The 18,659-nt window shown below is 61.6% G+C and overlaps 2 protein-coding genes across 4 annotated transcripts; both read right to left on the minus strand.

The window, feature by feature from the left end:
* Nucleotides 1-2,348: 2,348 nt before the first annotated feature.
* On the minus strand, nt 2,349-6,026 carry FAM174C (family with sequence similarity 174 member C). The gene is made up of 3 exons (XM_017514480.2): nt 5,497-6,026; nt 4,093-4,209; nt 2,349-2,818 (listed from the first exon to the last, which is right to left on the minus strand). Coding segments are annotated over exons 1-3 (399 nt in total). The 5' UTR covers nt 5,778-6,026; the 3' UTR covers nt 2,349-2,817.
* A 410-nt stretch (nt 6,027-6,436) lies between these two features.
* Nucleotides 6,437-12,292, minus strand: LOC108293166 (cold inducible RNA binding protein). 3 transcript variants are annotated; one of them, XM_037733422.1, is made up of 9 exons: nt 12,141-12,292; nt 10,190-10,298; nt 9,981-10,087; nt 9,760-9,898; nt 9,593-9,674; nt 9,145-9,215; nt 7,474-8,776; nt 6,767-6,900; nt 6,437-6,597 (listed from the first exon to the last, which is right to left on the minus strand). In XM_037733422.1, the coding sequence occupies exons 2-7, from the start codon at nt 10,290-10,292 to the stop codon at nt 8,760-8,762; spliced, it is 519 nt and encodes a 172-aa protein (XP_037589350.1). In that variant the 5' UTR covers nt 10,293-10,298; nt 12,141-12,292; the 3' UTR covers nt 6,437-6,597; nt 6,767-6,900; nt 7,474-8,759. The 3 variants fall into 3 exon arrangements, with proteins under 3 accessions (XP_037589350.1, XP_037589349.1, XP_037589348.1); XM_037733421.1 differs by lacking the exons at nt 7,474-8,776; nt 12,141-12,292; XM_037733420.1 differs by lacking the exon at nt 12,141-12,292 and having other exon boundaries at nt 6,767-9,215.
* Between the last annotated feature and the right edge of the window lie 6,367 nt (nt 12,293-18,659).

Here is an 18,659-nt window from a genome sequence, read left to right on the forward strand (position 1 = left end):
CAGGCCCCGCATGGAACCCGACAGGTCCAGCCCTGCAGGTCACTCCCCCAGCACCCACCTGTCCCCATTTCGCAGACGGAGGCTGGGTACTGAGTCCTCCCCTCTCCAGCCTGGGCCGGACCCGCTGCTGAAGCAGAGACCCCAACCCAGACACCCAGCCAGGGGCCCGGGACGCTGCTTGTCCAGTGGGTTCAGCGAGGGGCAGGGGTGGGGCTGTGGGCCTGAGACACCCCCCTCCCCAGGCATGGGGTCAGGATCCGAGCAGGTCACACCTGTGTGTGTGGCTGCGTGCATCCTGCATGCGGGGCTGTGTGGACTATGGTGTGCCTGTGCGTCTGCCTGGGGGAGGCGGAGAACGCCGCCGCCCGCGCCCCCCAGCTCCCAGGCACCCGCACACACACGCAGTCCCACCGGGGCACAGGCTGGGCGCCGGCCGGGACCTGCGGTCTTTCATCTCTGGCTGACAGGCCCCTCTCCGGCTCTTAGCCCGGGAGAGCCCCCGCTAACAGTGCATTAGCCCTGGGGGGCTGCCAATTACTCCGCTCCAACGCGGGGCGGGGCGCGGCGTGGCTGATGGGCCCTGACAGGCAGAGGGGACCGGGCGGCAGAGCCCCTCTCCCCGCCGGAGGGGGCGGCGGCGGCTGGGCTGGGGGCTGCGGCGTGTTCCGACTCCGGATGGCTCCGGATGGCAGAACGCAGGTCTCTCCTGACCTCATTAGAGTAATTAATGCGCCTTTTGAAGCTGGAGAAGCGCTGAGCTGTGGGATGGGGTGGGGGTGCGGGGCGCAGATCACAGGGTGGGGGCCGGGGCCGGCGTCCCCGCGCCTGTTGAAAGCTCATCCCAAAGGGTCAAACGTGGAGACAGAGACAGAGACAAAGTGAAGGAGGCAGATGGAGAGACGCAAACGGGGGAGTTTGGAGACAGACACAATGGCCGGGCAGACAGGGGACCCACACACGGCCAGGCCGAGCCACGCTGCCCTCCCCACCTGCAGTCTCTGGGGCCTCCCTTGGGCTCGGACCTCCGTTTGGGGGTTGCTTCCCCAACCTTCCCTGCCGGATTCCCCTAAAGAACAGGCTGCGCGACAAAACCAAACAAACAAAAAAGAACTATTTCAAGGCCAAGTACAAATCTCTAGAAAAAGACAAAAAAATTAGCCGGGCGTGGTGGCGTGCGCCTGTAGTCCCACCTACTCGGGAGGCTGAGGCAGGAGAATTGCTTGAACCTGGGAGGCAGCGGTTGTAGTGATCCGAAATCGCGCCACTGCACTCCAGCCTGGCGCCTGGTGACGGAGTGAGACTCTGTCCCAAAAAAAAAAAAGAACAGGCTGGGGTGAGCAATCAAGGAGGACTTCCTGGAGGCGGCAGCTGAGGCTGGGCAGAGGAGGGCCCAGAGCACTGGAGGGGGAAGGAGAAACGTAAGCAGGGTCTTGGCAAAGCCTAGTCAGATGGAGATGCCCAGGACAGCAGATGGTATGAGAACGAGGGACCCCAGCCTGAGGGGGTGACAGCCTGGCCCCCAAGACAGCCCCTCCCAACCTTGGCGGCAGACAGGGTCAGTTGGCGGGGCTGTGAGACGCGCAAACCTGGGGGACTGCCCAACCCTGGTGGATGTGGGGACGCGGTGGGCTCAGAAGTGGGGTGAGCATTGGGCCGTCCATCAAGGGTTAGGCCCGGGAAGACCGCAAGCGGACTGGGCGGCACAAGGCTGCCACCTGGTGGCGACTCCTCCTCATGACAGGGCAGTGGTGGCTCCAGCCAGATTGCCCAGGGGGAGACCTCGGGCTGTAGGTACCCACACGCCTTGGTCCAAGGCTAACTTCACGGGCGACGGGGTGACAGGCCAGAGGTGGACTCCACCCAGACACGGCCCCCTGCAGGAACAACAAGACACCAGGGAAGCCGACTGAGCACCAAGCCGGGGGTGGGGTCTCAGGCTGGGGGGTCCATAGGAGACTGACCGGGGAGGGGCAGCTGGCGGGAAGGCTAAGGCCGCAGGGAGCCCCAGCCTCCCACAGCACAGCTTGGGGGCTCCCCGGAATCACTGCCAGAAGTATTTGTGAGGTGATGTGGGGTTCCTCCAGAAGGGGGGCCCATGAGACCCAGACTGAAGCTGGCATAGAGGAGGGCCCTGGAGCAGAGGCTTTGACAGATGACTAGGAGTTCTCTCTAGGGGTACAGACAGGGCCTCACCCCAGGCAGCTGGAGACGGGTCCCCCTTCTGTCTACCACATGGGTTCCTCAGGTGGAGGCAAGGCTGGGGAACCCAAGCATGGCTGCAGAGGGGAACTGAGTCTGGCTAGAGTCCCCCCCCAACAACTGGCTGCCCCGGTGTGCACAGGTCTGGGTGGCGTGAGGTCAGCACCAGCAGCAGACATGGCTGTTTATTGTTCCAGCCCAGCAGGAAAGTGTTCCAACACAGGTCCCTTGGGTCACCTGCCCACCCAGCCTTGGCTCAGGGCTGCCATGTCCCCGAGGAGGCAGGGGAGAGGCACAAGTCACAGTCAGGTAAGGTGGCCTCAGAGTCCTGGGCAGTGGTTCTCGGGGCCCCTCCGGTCTTCACCGGGACCCTCAGCCAGGCTGGGGTGGCATCCGGGAGGCGAGGCTGTGCTGTCTGGCGGCGGGTGTGGGCAGCAGCAGGAGGGCGGGCTGCACAGGGTCCAAAAGGACTCTCAAGCTGGCACTGGGTGAGGCTGGCACTGGGTGAGGCCAGCCCGGAGGTCCGCAGAATAAGCAGTGGGGTGGGGGTTGCTGGACACTGGGTGGGCCCTGTCTCCTGTCCTTCCCTCATGGAAAGGTCGCCTCCCTGGCTCAGCATCTGGAATCAGGGGGTGCACGGGTGAGAGGTGAGGAGTGAAGGACCCGCCTGTCGTCGGGCAGAGGCTCACACAGGTCAGACAGCAGTGGGCAGCCTGTCCAGGACCCTCCCCTGGCCTCCTGGGCCCTGCTTAGCTGCCCACCTCGGGGAAGGGGCCCCCAGCCAGGAGGTGGAAGAAACCTGGGAGGGGTTCCCAGGATGGAGTCAGACCTTGGGGAGGGATTACCACGTCTCCCTCCCTGGGGGCTCGGAAAGTCAGAGGCCACCCTGTCCCTTGGTCTCCCAGCCTCCAGGCCCGCCACACGCCAGCAGGCCACGGTCGCCACAAAAACCACATTGTGGCACAAAAGGCCCATCACTCCCTGCCTAGGACCCCGCCAACACCCGACCCCTGCCTCTACACCCACACCTACCCCAGTCCCACCCAACACCTGTGAGGCCTCAGCCTCTGTCCCTCCTGTTCCCTCAGCCCCGTTACACAACAGGGAGAGGCCCTCCCACCCTGCCCGCTCAGAAGCAGCCTGCGGTCAATTCTGCACCTGACTTGGACCCCGTCCATCAGGGAGGGGCCAAGAGCGAGCACCCACTACCCTCAGCCCTGCAGCTGCTTTCCCATCTTAAAGAAGCAAGAAATGAGGCCGGGCGAGGTGGTTCATGCCTGTAGTCGCAGAATTTTGGGAGGCCGAGAAGAGAGGCTCACTTAAGTCCAAGAGTTAGAGACCAACCTGGACAACAGAGCAAGATCCTATCTCTAATTAAAGAAAAAAAAAAACTAGGCGGCTGGGTGCAGTGGCTCATACCTGTAATCCCAGCACTTTGGGAGGCTGAGACGGGTGGATCACCCCAGGTCAGGAGTTCGAGACCAGCCTGGCCAACATGGTGAAAACCTGTCTCTACTAAAAATACAAATATCAGGTGCCTGTAATCCCAGCTACTTGGGAGGCTGAGGCAGGAGAATCTCTTGAAACCTGTGAGGCAGAGGCTACAGTGAATCGGGATCTAGCCACTGCACTCCAGCCTGGGAGACAGAGCAAGACTCCATCTCAAAGATAAATAAATAAACAAAAATTTAAACTTAAAAAAAAAAAAAAAAAGGTGGTGAATGGAGTCTGGGAGAACTGATAAGCCCTGCCCAGGGGGGCCACAGCCTGACTACCGATCGGTCAGCTGTGATCGCGGGAACCACCCCATCACTTGGCGGAGTCCCCGGATCCTCCTGAGTCTCCAGCCCAGCCGGCCCACCAAGGTCCCAGAGCTGGGGAAGGGTTGCACACCATCTCAGATTCCGAGACTCAAAGACCGTCTCCTCATCGCTGTCCAGCGAGGCCGTCTCGGTGGGGTCCTCGGTGTTGGCCAGGAGGCCGTATCGCCTCCTCTGAGGCTTCTTCAACCTGCAAGTAGGTCCAGACACACTCAGTGGGCCCTCCCTGCCAACCCTGCCGTCTCCTTCCCTCAGGACCCGCATCGGCGTCCTCTGCCGAACTCCTCCAGCCCTGCTGCAGAACCCCCTGGTCTTGCTGTGCCTGTTTCTTTCATGTCCTAATCGCCAATGATTACCACTCACTCCCATGGCAGTGACAGTGAGCAGACACGTCCCCAGCAGGCCCTGCTCTCTCTCCTGTGCCAGGGCCCCAAGAGAGGCACCAGGACATCACTCCTGTTGCACTGATGAAAACAGTGTGGCTCCCACAGTGGGGAGACTTTGCCAAAGACAACAAAATGGAAAGTTGTCTCAGCCCCAAGTCCCTGGCGGCCAAAGCAGCCGGGGAGGCAGGGAAGGCCCGGGACATAGGCAGGGGAGAGCAGGCGGCAGATGCTTCCACTGAAAGGGGTGTGGAGCACCGGGGAGGCTCTACACAGGGCCCCTAAAATGCAGCACGGCCAGGCGCAGTGGCTCACATGTATAACGTCAACACTTTGGGAGGCCGAGAAAGGAGGATCGCTTGAGCCCAGGAGTTCGAGACCAGCCTGGACAACATGGCGGGACAACATGGAGAGACACCATCGCTACAAAAAAAGTCATAAAAAATAAAATGCAGCTTGACTATGCCACGGTGGTGATGGGCAAGAGGGGTAAGGTCATCGATGTGTGCTAAAGGCCCAGGAGAAGCAGCCACAATGGGTAGTCAGGAGCCGGGAAGAGATTGGGGCCATAGGCCAGGGAAGCCGGGGTGGCCTGAATAGGTAATAGGCCAGGGGCTGCCTGTAGCTGGTGGCCCCTGCGAGGGTCTGGGGACGCAGCCGCACCTCCCCGGCTGTGGGAGCACCCAAAGCGAGAACACGGCCGACCCTGGCGACGGCTCAGCTCCAGTGGGTAGAAGCACAAAAAAAAAGAATCTCGATACCCGGAAGGGCCCCAGCCGCAGGTGGGAAAAGGAGAGCAAGGATGGGCAGCCGGCGACAAGGAACCAAAAAAGATCCCTCGCCCTGCCAGGGCCTGACCCTTGCTCGGCACGCTCTGGCATTGGTGGCTCCATCTGGAAAACCCACGAATTAAGAGACTGCGGCGCTTGGCAACCAGGAGCCCAGCCACAGGTTAGCGAGCGAGCGAGTCACGTGGACTCTACCCCATCCACACCCACTCCAGCAGGGAGGGAGGGGCCCGCCCCGCACGTGACACAAGAGGCACGCGCTGATTGGCCGCCACTGGGCGACCGCTCTGCGTGCGCCTGACGCACCTGAACTCCCGGATGAGGAAGTAGAGCACGGCAAGGCCGCAGAAGCCCATGATCACGTAGAGGGAGCGCAGCAGCGCCGAGCCCGACGTTCCCGGCGGACGCGCGTGCGTGCTGTTGTGCGGACCGCCGGGCTGGCTCCCGTTCGTCACGGCCGGTGGCGGCGACAGTGTGGCCTCTGCGGGCCGCGGCGGCGAGGCCTCCTCGGCACCGCACGGCACTGCCGCCAGCAGCAGCACCGGCAGAAGCAGCAGCAGAGGCGGCGGCAACACGCTCGGCCCCATGGCCCGGTGGAAGCGGTGGCGGTGCCCCGCCCCTACGCGCGGCTGTCAGTCAGGCACGCTGGGACGATGCCGGCCAATGGGGCGCAGGGGCGGAGCTCGACGCCCGGCCCCGCCCCCTTCCCGCCTCGGCCGGGTGCGCCGGAGCGCTACCCAGACTGCCCCGCACGCCTGCCGCTGAGCCTCATTTTCGCGGACCCCGCCCGTGGGAGCCCCGGCAAGGCGCGGCAGGCAGAACCCACGAGCGCCAGCCCGGCGCGGGGCGCGGCCTCCGAGGAAAGAGGGTTGGCTGGGCGGGCGCCGGTCTCAGGAACTCGGGCCGCTCGTCCCCGCCCCTCCTCCCGGCCTCGCACTCAGGCCGCTCGGCGGTGTTCAGGGCCCAGGAAGGAGGCGCCCGTTTCCGCAGCCGGCTGCAGGTGCCCGGGGCTCCGCCCGAGACGGGGTTCGACAGCACCTGCGCGGCCGCCGCGCCCCAAAGGCCGAGTGCGCCTCAGAACCCCCACCGCCCGGCCGTCGTCTCCACGCTGCGAACCCCCTCTGTGGCCAGCCCCGCGCGGTTCCCTGCCGGGTACGGCTCGTGGCTCGTCCGCTGAACCACAGGCTTTTCTCCCCGCGGTCCCGCTCCGACCCCCGACAGCCCCTCCCTAAACCACAGACTCGTCTTTCTGGGTGCACACGTGGCCCTTTATTCAAATCCGATTTTCACAGGGCTCCACCGTTGTGGGCAAGGTCTGGCCGCCCCGATCGCCGCCAGCACACCGCAGCCGGTCCTCCAGGAGCGATTTGAGGCCCTGGGCCTGCAACCTTTCTGGCTAAGCGCCTCCTGGAACGGGGAGGGAGGGAGAACGGGTGCACGCTCCAGCCGGCGTACTAGGCGCTCTAGGGAGGCGCTGCCCTGCACCCAGGTGCGGGACAGCAGGACTCACTCGAACGACCAGGTGCCGCCCGGGACAGGGCTCAGCCCACATCCCACTGTTCCCGAAAGCACTTACAAGGGACAAACCTCCGGGGCAAGCGGCTGCCTCCAGCTCTTGTTCCAAGTGAAGTCCCTCCTGGGACAGTGACCCCAGAGGTCATCGCTGATCTCAGGCCACCCTTCCCCGAGTCCTGGCCGGGCCCCTTCAACCTGCCAAAGCAAAGCAGTGTTACTCCCGACGTCCTCCACGGGGATCACAGCTGCCCCTCCCAGCCTCCCCGGAAACATCCACAGCTCCTAGGAAGGTCTCAGACTAGTCATGGGGCTGTGACCTCAGGCTCCGTCACGGGCCAGCGTGCCCAGGGCAGGCCTGCACCTTGGGGACGCAGCCAGAGCCAGCTGCCTGCATGGGATGGAGCTGTGTGGGCCAGTGCGGGCTCTGAAAAAAATGAATGGCGGCAACAGACATCAGAGAAAGCTACAGTTAAGAGCGTGACTTAAGAGGTCTGGAAAGAACGGTCAATTGATGAGCAAAAAATCCAAAAGGCAGGGGGCGTTCACTGGTCTCCAATCCTGCTTAAGGGACCTCATCTGAGCCAGGCATGACTGGGCCCAGGCTGTGCTGGTGCACGCGGGGAGTGTAATGGCCGGGCCTGACTTTAGTTCCACCTTAATTTTTTAAAAAAAGGAAAAACAAAAACCAGTCACAGGAACATTCCCCGGGCACATGACTTTCAATGAGCTCTTGACAAGAGGGATGTGGACACGAGCGGAAGGAGTTACCTCGAATTACAGGGCTATTTCCACATATGAGCTAGCCAAGGGAGCAGCTTGCGTCTCAGAGGGTTCTGTTGGGCGCACAACACTTCTGTCCTCCGAGGGCTGCAGCTTCCATAGGCTAGCAGAGAACGCTCAGAACTCGTGAAGCAACGGCAGAACTAGCTAGGTCGCCCTGGGATGCCACGTGCCTCCCTCTCTGGCCTGCTTCTAGACTGAGGCAGTCCAGGCCAGCGTCGGGCGCACGTCCACTGTCCCTGCTAAGCTGCCCGCAGAGTCCAGCCCTCTGGCCACCACTGCCAGAAGCCTCCCGGGGCTGCCCTTTGGCCTTGAGCTACCCGCTCCCATCCCCCGCCTGGCTCCCCTACCCTGACCAGTGCCAGTCTGCTGTGCCTCCCTCATCTAGCTCTCTGCAGGCCCCAAAGAGTGCCTGCAGCCCCGGTGCTCCTCCGCCTTCTCCTCTCTCGCTGCTCAGGTCTGGCTGCAGAAGCCTGCAGCAGGGAGTGTGTTGTGCAATGCAAGGGAATTGTCAGAGCAAAGTTCATTTCACACGGTCTTTTAATCGGCTTCGTAAAGCCAAAGAAAACTGCGTACAAGAATTCCTCAGCCACTGCAAATACAACATCGATGGAGTATGTGTACGTCTTCCAGTAAAAAAAGGACAATATAAATAAACATCTTCAAGAACCTCTCAGACACGTTTGCACGTCTATCATGGGGTGCACAGCACAGATGAGCGCACGGGCCGGGGCTCCAGGGCAGCTGCTGCCAGGCCTGCCAGGGTCCTACCACGCTACACTCAGAGATGTCACACGGAGTTGGAAAAAAGCCACAGCTTGCTCAGCTTCCGACAAAGATCGGATTCACAGTCCGTTCGATCTCAGAGAGGAGTGAATTGGGGCACCCACTTCATGGGGCCAACCCCAGTAAAAAAGAAAAAAAGGCAACGTAACCAAAAAACCAAAAACTAAAAAACCAAAACCCCACACAACCCCCGACAACTTTTTTGGAACTCATGGCTCGTGGTCAAAAGAAAAAAGTAAATCTCAAGTGCTCTTCAAAATGTTTTGAAAACCCTTAAAAACAAACAGCACTTCCTTAAAAAAAAAAGTCTCTAACGAGGCCATCCTGGGGTCAGAAGCGGTCGGGCTGGGTTTGACAAGATCAGAACCGAAATGACTACAAAAGTGGGAATACAGGAGGTGCGTTTACTACACGTTAACGTTCAGCGAAGCTCCCACAATCTTTAAATACACAGCCATTGGAAGGACGGTCTTGAGCAGGAAAGGTTTTTACTCGTTGTGTGTAGCTGAGGACAAGAAGCAGGCACAGTGTAAAGGCACTCAAGCAACGAGAGGCAGCGTCACCCCAGAGGCCAGACCGGCCACGGCCTGCGGCTGGGGAGCAACCACCCCCCACGGCCGAGGGAGGCCGGCGGCCGCACATGCACCTGCGCTGGCTGCCCGGTGGGCCCTCGCTCTCCCTTGCCTTTGGTCAGTCTCAATTGCTCTTGTGTCCTGCAGTAGAAATGGCTCTGAGAGGACAGATGTGTCCCTTATGGGCAAGTGCAGTGACAAGGTCTGAGTGTCCAGCCTAAGTCGCTTGGAGAGGGCGCCAAAGTGAACCGAGCTCCCACCGCAGGCCACAGCAGCGTGGCGCCCTCAGAGTGTGACTTACCGTAACTGTCGTAGCTGTCTCTGTAGGACCCGCCCGAGCTCCGGTCACCATAGCCACTACTCTGACTCCGGCTGAAGGACACACACAAATGAGTGCTGGAGAGTACGTCTACTTCTACTCTGCCACAGCAGGCTGAGCCGCCAGCCCCCAGGCCAGCCGTCCCTTCTGGGGACACGGCAAGGATCCTAGCAGGGCAGTATTGGAAATCCAAAACCCCCACCAGCTGTGCCCTGCAGGCCCTCCAACTTCTGTGACGGTTCTAAGCAGTCCCCTCTCCTCCCGGCCTGGGCCCCCTCCCACTTTCCCTCCTTGCCCAGCCAGCCTTCTCTCAGGCCTCCCAGGGACCTAGGCCTGAAGCTGGCCACCCCACAGCCATCCCTATGCCCAGGCTGACTCCCCCCTCACCCCGCCCCGCAGCCGCCGGTGCCCAGGCTGACTCCCCCCTCGCCTGCTATAGTAGTCTCCGGAGCCTCCGTAGCCCCCACTTCTGGACTCAAACCGGTTCCCCCCATAGCCTCGGTCCCCTCCTCCTGCACATACAGGAAGAAAAAATGAGTACCAGCTCCCCCCAGCAGTGCCTCACAGCATCCCCAAGGGGACCGTTCAAGCACTCACCTCTAGAGAACCCACGGCCCCGTCCTCGGCCCCCGCGGAAGAAGCCCCGGCCCCCGGCAGAGCCGCCACGGTACCCCCGAGATCGGCTGTCTGGCGACTTGCCCGCCTGATCCACTCGGATCTGCCGCCCATCTACAGACTGGAGACCAGAGGGTGGCACAGGTTAGCAGGTGGGTGACCCATCGTCAGGCCGGGCTCCCGCTCAGCACCCTGATGCTCACCTTCCCGTTCATGGCCATCATGGCATCCTTGGCATCATCGATGTTCTCAAAGGTGACAAACCCAAATCCCCGAGATCTCTGGGTCTCCCTGTCTTTCACAACCACCACTGTGCAGGGGAGAGAGGTCTGCAGTCAGCACCCAGCTGTCCCTGCAGGTAGGGAGGAGTACAAGCCAGCCCCCTGGGCTGCCGGCCCAGCACCAGCCTCACCTTCAGAGATCTGTCCATATTTTGAGAAGACCTGCTCCAGCGACTGCTCATTGGTGTCAAAACTCAGCCCTCCAACGAAAAGCTTGCCTTCATCTGATGCCATGGCGGCCTGGGGCAGACACCAATTAAATCCTCAGCAGGGGTCCTCTCTTATCACCTCCTCCCTCTTCCTATTTTACGTAAATGACATATGTTCTTTGCTGGACATATTACAAAATCACTATTCTTATTTTTCATTATCCCCAACCCACACCTAGGACTTTTTTTTTTTTTTTTTTTTTTTTTTTTTGTTGGGGGGTTCTTTTTTTTTTTTTTTTTTTTTGGTGGTGGGGAGTCTAGCTGTCACCTGGCTGCAGTGCAGTGATTTTTGGTGGGGGAGTCTAGCTGTCACCTGGGCTGCAGTGCAGTGATTTTTGGTGGGGGAGTCTAGCTGTCACCTGGGCTGCAGTGCAGTGATTTTTGGTGGGGGAGTCTAGCTGTCACCTGGGCTGCAGTGCAGTGATTTTTGGTGGGGGAGTCTAGCTGTCACCTGGGCTGCAGTGCAGTGATTTTTGGTGGGGGGAGTCTAGCTGTCACCTGGGCTGCAGTGCAGTGGTGCAATCATGGGTCACCGCAGCCTCCACCTCCTCCTGGGCTCAGGCAATCCTCCTACCTCAGCCTACCAAGAAACTGAGACTGCAGGTGTGCACCACCACGATTGGCTAATTTTTTGTTTTTAAATTTATTTTCCTAGAGATGAGATCTCACGATGTTGCCCAGGCTGTCTGAAACGCCTGGGCTCCAGCGATCCTCCCGGCTTGGCCACCCAAAGGTTTGGGATTACAGGCATGAGCCACCACACCCAGCCACCTAGGACTTCTTAATTCAAATTGGTTTACCACACTGAATCCAGTCATTCTCAGCCCCACCCTCCCCCCAGACTGAAAGGCAGGCCGCACCCAGTTCCACAGTCCTCCCCATGGGCAGGACCTCTGGTGTCTCCCTTCCCCAACAGCCTTCCAGTTGTGCCCTGGACAGGACTGCACCCTCAGTTTCTGCCCTTTCGGAACTGGCGCCAACTCCTACCCTAACCAGCTGATGTGCTTCTGTTCACCGTAAAACGCCTCCTGAGACTGGTGGGCTGGCTGTCAGGGAGACCACCCCGTCGTGGGGGACACCTCGGGCCAAGGACTTACTTTTATCAACAGGACCTCAGCCGGGAATGGGGAAGGGATGGCCCCGGAAGTAATGAGGCAGGGTTTCCTGGCAGGATAATTGGCATTTAAGAGAACTGGCTATTTAAGGGGGCGGTCAGTGCTGACACAGACGAAATATTCATTGGCTGGGAATGATCACCACCCAGTGGCTCTGAGAACTACACTTGAAAGTCTGGCACTGGGGGGTGTGACAACTTGGACCAAACTTTGGGGGCAAAGCACGACCTGGCAGACGGGAACCACAATAGAACGGGGCACGCCTAGCCAGAATTTGCGAGGGCGTCCTTTCCCTCATTCAATCACAATGGGAAAGGAAAGAAATTGCGGCTCGGGAAGCAAAAGCGCCGGTGAGTGGACACCTCCAACACCACGGCCGAAAACTGGCCCTGGAGACTGGGCTCGCCACGTGGCCCCGCCCCCGCCGCGTGCGCATGCGCCCCGCGCGCACCCTGCGCCACTCCATCCGGGCACTCGGTGCTCCCGCCATTTCGCTGGGCGCAGCCACGGGCTCGCGGCCGCCATTTTGCGGCAGCAACCCGGTCACCGGCGGCCCGGGCCGGCGGGGAGAGGCCCTCTGGCCACTGCTCGGCCCCATCTCCCGCTGCCCCTCGCCGCCGGCGGGGCGGACTCCACCCCGGGCCCGCCCCGGCACCGCCCCCTCCCAGGGGCGTGCCGCTGCGGCCCCGCCTCGCCTGGCCGCCGCAGGCCGCCCGCCGCCCCGAGCTCCTCTGAGCCGGTGCCGCCAGGGCCCTCACCACTGAGTCGGGCAGGTCCCTGACGCAAGCGGGAAGACGGCACACCACAACGACCTGAGCCTCCTAACGCGCGAGTGAGGGGGGGGCGCCCCGAAGCCCTGCCTTATATAAGGCGCCGCCTGGCCCCGCCCCCTGCACCTCCTGAGCCAATCAGAGGCCGCGGCTGCGCCTTATATTCATAAATGGGGGGGCCTGGTCTATCTCGGCTCCGCCCCCTCCTGCGCGCTGGTGTCGGGCGCGGCGATTGGCCACGTTTCCGGTCCGCAGCCCCCCCGCCGGCGCTCGGGGAGGCGTGGCTGGCGCGCGGCAGGGCGGGGCTGACCCAGTTCCGCGTGCCCGCCCCCTGGCCTGTTGCGGGGAACAAATGGGCCTCTAGCCGGGGTTCCGAGCCTCAGGCCTCGTGGGAACCGCTGGGTGTCACCGGGACCCCGACTTTAACTGTGCTTCTGCTGTCCTGACACATCAACCTATCCAGATCCCCTACACACCCAAGCCCCGGCTCTCAGACATCCCAACTTCATCTGAACCCCGACATCTGTCCTGATATTCTTGCCAATACAACCGACGCCCCGGTTCTCCCAGCAACCACCACTCCATTCCTGCCACCAACCCCATGCCCACCCAAACCCCAACAGAGAGCCCCATTCATGCAAACCCCAATATTCGCAATCCTCACTCTTCCTACTTTGCCACACTTCGGTGCACCCCAACTTTACGAAACCCAGTTTGCCTACAGACTACAACCCGGATCCAAGCCTGACTCCCACCGGAACCGCGACTTCACGGCCAGGTATCGTCCACACCCCCACACTCGCCATGCGGGATAGTGTTGTGCGTCCCTGCTGTCGGGTGCAGGCAGACACCCCGAGTCCCCACTGCACCCCAGCACTCAGCCGGGCCCTCGGTCTCCCCTCCGACCGTGCTGCACACCCACGGTCCACTCTGCTCCCCACGCGGGTCTTTCCCCTACTTCCACAGGCCTCCACTGCTGAGCCTGGTTGGGGCGAGGGAGACTCTCAAAACCTCCGCCATCAGGAGAAGCAGCTCTGCAAGGACCCTCAGTCCCTACTCTTGCCTCAAAGCTTCTGGGGGGCCCCCTGTGGCCCTTGCTCCTCGCCCAGACCTCACCTCATGCTGGCCCCCTCCCCCGGCCCTGGTGGAAATCAAGCTAGTGTGCACCCCTGCCTCTCTGCACTGGAAAGTCTTAGGAGGGCTGACCCTCTGCTGACAAGCTGCGGGGGAGTGAGGGTACAGAGCCCCCAGTTTTGCTGCTCACCCCCACCCTCAACTGAATCGAGGTGATCCAGCAAACAGGAGTAGCCAGAGACACTGTCTGCAGTAACAAGGTCCCTGGGACCCCTCATGGGCTCAAGGACTCCCTCCCCCAGGCAGCAGCTGTGTGACTCATCGCCACCCCCTCTGCACCTCGGCCCCCCACACTACAGCCGCCCCACTCCCCGTCAGCAGCAGTCGGCTGCTGCGTCAGCCACTCACGCAGGGTGGTTATTAAAGGAGCGGAGAGACATCAGCGCTGAGCTCCTCTGCGCCTGCCGTCCGTGCGGGAGGGGCCCCCCACCCACTGGAGCCCCAGATGCGGGCCGGGCGTGCCCAGCCCGGGAGCAATTCAGGCCCATTCTCTCTGATCTGCCCCCAGCCCCAGCAGTCAGGGTGGGACGTTCACTGCCCCAGAGCAGCCCTTTGCGGGGCAGGGGTGGGAGGTGGAGGGGATGCCGTGTCGTCACAGCGGCCCCTGAAGTCTTGCCGCCCCCCGCCCCCCATCATTCCCTGGTTCTGTGAGCCTCTGCCTTTGCCTGGTTTTGTGAACCACCGAGTTCACTCATTCATTCATTGTGCCAGCGCCTAGTTATTAAGCGCTTACTACGAGCCCGTTCCTGGGTGCGGGATCCGTGAGTGCCCGCAGCCGTCCCGGGTTCCCAGGGTGGCGTGGCCGCGCACGTGCGCACACCTGCCGTTCTGCATCTGCCCGGAGCACTGTGAGCCGGGTCTCGGGTGTGGACCCGTGTCCGTACCTGTGCCTCTGGGGTTACCTGCGTCTGCGTGCACCTGTGCCTCCCACGTGTCTCACCGCGACCCTGTGGCCCCATTGGGGGTCCCAGGGGGTGGGACCTCGTCATCCACCCCCGATGGCCGCTGCCCACGCGGGACCGGAGCGACCGGGGCGCGCTGCCCGTTGCGGACACGAGGGGGCGCTGCGGCCTCGCTCCGTCCAGGGCGTTTGGGTCGGGCGCGCGGTGCTGCCCCTCCGCGCAGACGCCCGCGGCGCGGCCTCGCGTGGGAGAGAGGGCTCCACCGCCCAGGCCTGCACCGCCGCTGCGCCCCGTCCTCGCGGGGCCTGTTCTCGCGGGGCGAGGACGCAGCCCGCGTGTCAACCCCGAGCCTCCCGCCGCCCCCGCGCCTCGGCCCCGGCGGAGGGGCTCAAAATAGCCGCGAGGCTGCTATTCCCGGCCAGACGCACGGGGCTCGCCCCACCCCGGCGAGGCGCGGGGGTCAGCCGGAGTCCCAGTACCTGCTCCCCGCGCATCTGTCTTGGGCCGCGTGGGCCCACCCGCTAATCCGCCCCCTTTCCAGATTGCGGTCTCGGAGGGGGCGCGCGCCTCCTGCACCCGGATCCTCCTCCCGGCCCCCGCCCCGGTATGGCGTCGCCATGGAGACGGGGGCGGGGCCGCCTCGCACCGGACCGACCACTCCGCCCTCCCCAGACCCCGACTAATGACCGGGCGGGAGGTGGTAGAGAGCATCTAGGCCTGGGACGGGCGTGGCCGGGGATGAAAGGCGCGTGGGGGCGGGACCCCGGGGCCGCATAATTACCGCCCCCTCCCAGCCACGCGGGGGCCGGGATTGTGCACCTGGCGGCCGCCCCGCGGGGGCGCGGAAATGGGACCGTCCTGGCAGAGGCTGCAGCCGGCCCAGCTGGCCCCAGTCCGCGGGGCCCAGAGCCAGGATAGGGATGCAGAGACCGGGTGTGCGGGTTGCCAGGTGTGGCGCACATGTGTGCCCGTGGGCAGAGGACTCGTGGGTACAGAGACGGAGACACGAGCATTACTAGAGACACAAGCTTGTGTGGACACGAATGTGTGGCTCTGTGCCCAGTACACACAGCGTGGTGTGTGCTGCAGGGACCCTAGGCCGGCCTGCCTGGTGCGAAGGGCAGAAAGGGGCGCGCACGCACTCGGAGGTGTGCGCACGGAGCCCCCGGCACCCGCGCGTGTGCAAGGACACAGGAACCCGTCGGTGAGGCGCTGTGTGTGCACAGGAGGTGGGCGCTTGGACTCCAAAGCGTGCGCTTATCCGGATGTGGATGTGGGTGCAGCGGGGGACAGGGCTGGGTGTGCGTGACTCGGATGTGCCGGGACCCACAGAGCATATGTGTCCATGCTTGGTGCTGTGACTCATGTCCCTGGGGTGGGCACACGTGCTGTGTGTCAGCGGGAGCCGCGCCGCCCAGGGCAGCCCAGAGGAGGAAGGGTTAAACCTGCCTCTCCCCCTAGCTCTTACCTGAGCCCAGGGGTGGGATCTCAGGTCCCTTGGGAGTCCCCCCATGCCTGAGATTCAGGGGCTGCTACACAGGAAAGCCGGACTGAGTTGCACCCCGGCCTCAGTTTCCCTTCTGTTCCTCGGATGTGGTCGCAGGGTGGGACGGCTTCCCTTCCCTATGACTCACCCTCTCTGCACAGGCCTGAGTCACAGCTCAGGAATGTGGAGGTTGGGAGGTCCTGTCTGTTCCTGCCTCAGCCAGGCTATCCCAGCAGCCCAAAGGCCAGACCTGGGCCACAGAGGGACATCCCCGGCACACACATCCGGCAACAGGCCACACACAGGTGTACACTCACACCTCTGCTGCATACCTGCTGGAACGCAGTCACACACCATGCACTTGGCGTCCGGAGATGGCAGCTCCTGCCAGCCACAGGCACACACAGTAGACAGGCTGAGGACAGGACTGACCCAGACCTGTCTTGGAGTCACACACCTGTTTGCTCTTTCGGTACATGGGAAGAGGACAAAAGACACTGCGGATGCAGGTGACCCTTCTGCTGGGGCAAAGACCAGCTGGTACATATGGTGGACCTGCCGTGATGTGCACCCATGCGTGTTGACGATCAGGTGTCTGTGACATGTCCAACTCCCTGTATGGTCCACCAACACTCTAAAGCTGACCAAGAGGCCGGGCATGGTGGCTCACACCTGTAACCCCAGGACTTTGAGAGGCAGAGGCAGATGGATCACAAGGTCAGAAGCTCAAGACCAGCCCGACCGTTCAAGACCAGCCTGACCAACATGGTGAAACCCCATCTTTTTTTTTTTTTTTTTTTTTTTTTTTTTGAGACGGAGTTTCGCTCTTGTTACCCAGGCTGGAGTGCAATGGCGCGATCTCGGCTCACCGCAACCTCCGCCTCCTGGGTTCAGGCAATTCTCCTGCCTCAGCCTCCTGAGTAGCTGGGATTACAGGCACGCGCCACCATGCTCAGCTAATTTTTTGTATTTTTAGTAGAGACGGGGTTTCACCGTGTTGACCAGGATGGTCTCGATCTCTTGACCTTGTGATCCACCCGCCTCGGCCTCCCAAAGTGCTGGGATTACAGGCTTGAGCCACCGCGCCCGGCCGGTGAAACCCCATCTTTAAAAAAAAAAAAAAAAAAAAAAAAGTTGGCCGGGCATGGTAGCTCACGCCTGTAATCCAAGCACTTTGGAGGCCAAGGCGGGCGGATCACCTGAGGTCGGGAGTTCAAGACTAGCCTGACCAACATGGTGAAACCCCGTCTCTACTGAAAGTACAAAAATGAGGCCGGGCCCAGTGGCTCATGCCTGTAATCCCAGCACTTTGGGAGGCTGAGGTGGGTGGATCACTTGAGGTCAGGGGTTTCAGACCAGCCTGACCAACATGGAGAAACCCTATCTCTACTAAAAATACAAAAATTAGCCAGGCATGATGGGTGGTGCCCGTAATCCCAGCTACTCAAGAGGCTGAGGCAGGAGAATCGCTTGAACCCAGGAGGTGGAGATTGCGGTGAGCCAAGACTGAGCCACTGCACTGCACTACAGCTTGGGCGACAGAGCGAGACTGTGTCTCAAAAAAAAAAAGTTGACCAAAGTCTAGGCTTGCCCTCCTGGAGGCTGGGTAAAGGTGGGGTGTCCGGAGCCCCCATCCTGTGCAGCCTCAGATGTTGCTTAGCAAGAGCCCCTGCCCTGGGGTAAGAGGAGGGACCCCCACGGGAGTCCAGGCCTCTCTCATGGGACTACAGGTCCTGTGCCTGACAGGCTGAAGAGCAGGGGTTTCCTTCAAAGACAACCAGGCCCAGAGTGGCCTTGCCTGGGGCTGGAGGTATCTCCGTGGCAACAGTGGGGTGAGACAAGTGGAGAGAGTCCCCTCCTCCCCCAGGCAGCTGCAGGGGCTTGGACCTATGGAGTACGTGTGAAGACACCTATGTCACACGTTGCTGGAGAGGCACCTGGCACCTGTCCACCCCAGCGTGCCTAGAGGGTTCCACATCCAGGCGGACAGGGGCCTAGGGACACCTTTCCAGGCACCCATGGCTGCCCAGCCACAGTCTCTTGAGGGTCAGGGGCCCAGCTGCGAGGCAGGTGGTGTCCAGGACCCACTGTGGGCCTTACTGCTTCATCTGAGAGGTGAGCTTGCCAGCAGCACCTCCTAGGGTCAGAGGCTCATGGGAGGGGGTGCCTGGTAGGAGGCCGGCCGGGGCAGTTGGCAGCAAAAAGACAAGCTCCCCACGGCGCTGGGGCTTGTTCTCTTCCTTGACGTGACAGTCCACGCGGAATCATCCCGTATGTAGGCTGGGGGCTGGCTCATGCCTGTAATCCCAGGGCTTTCGTTTGAGTCCAGGAGTTTGATACCATGCTGGGCAACATAGCTACACCGTGTCGTCACAAAAAGAATAAGCCAAAGTGGCTAGGCGTAGTAGCGCTCACCTGTGGTCCCAGGTCCTCAGCGGGCTGAGCCAGGAGGATTGCCTGAGCCCAGGAATCCCAGCAAGGCTGTAGTGGGCTGTGATCGCGTCACTGTGCTCCAGCCTGGGAAGACAGTGAGAACTTGTCTCTAAAATACTAATTGATGCCAGGCGTGGTGGCTCACACCTGTAATCCCAGCATTTAGGGAGGCCAAGAGAGGCAGATCAACTTAGATCATGAGTTTGAGAACAGCCTGGACAACATGCGGAAACCCTGTCTCTACTAAAATTATAAAAGTAAAGCTGGCCGGGCGTGGTGGCTCACGCCTATAATCCCAGCACTTTGGGAGGCCGAGGCGGGTGGATCATGATGTCAAGAGATCGAGACCATCCTGGCCAACATGGTGAAACCCTGTCTCTACTAAAACTACAAAAAATTAGCTGGGCATGGTGGCACGTGCCTGTAATCCCAGCTACTCGGAAGGCTGAGGCAGGAGAATTGCCTGAACCCAGGAGGCGGAGGTTGCGGTGAGCCGAGATCGCGCCATTGCACTCCAGCCTGGGTAACAAGAGCGAAACACTGTCTCAAAAA

This window comes from Cebus imitator, unplaced genomic scaffold (genome assembly GCF_001604975.1).
Source record: "Cebus imitator isolate Cc_AM_T3 unplaced genomic scaffold, Cebus_imitator-1.0 Scaffold524, whole genome shotgun sequence".
In the NCBI taxonomy this organism is placed as follows: Eukaryota; Metazoa; Chordata; class Mammalia; order Primates; family Cebidae; genus Cebus; species Cebus imitator.

Bases quoted from the DNA above. Each gene is read 5' to 3' on its own strand.
- FAM174C (XM_017514480.2), bottom strand. From the start codon at position 5,777: ATGGGGCCGAGCGTGTTGCCGCCGCCTCTGCTGCTGCTTCTGCCGGTG. The intron at 4,210-5,496 runs GTGCGTCAGGCG...ACCTACTTGCAG, and splicing joins TTCCTCATCCGGGAGTTCAG to GTTGAAGAAGCCTCAGAGGA.
- LOC108293166 (XM_037733420.1), bottom strand. From the start codon at position 10,292: ATGGCATCAGATGAAGGCAAGCTTTTCGTTGGAGGGCTGAGTTTTGAC. The intron at 10,088-10,189 runs GTGAGGCTGGTG...TCCCCTGCACAG, and splicing joins ATATGGACAGATCTCTGAAG to TGGTGGTTGTGAAAGACAGG. The intron at 9,899-9,980 runs GTGAGCATCAGG...TCTGGTCTCCAG, and splicing joins TGATGGCCATGAACGGGAAG to TCTGTAGATGGGCGGCAGAT.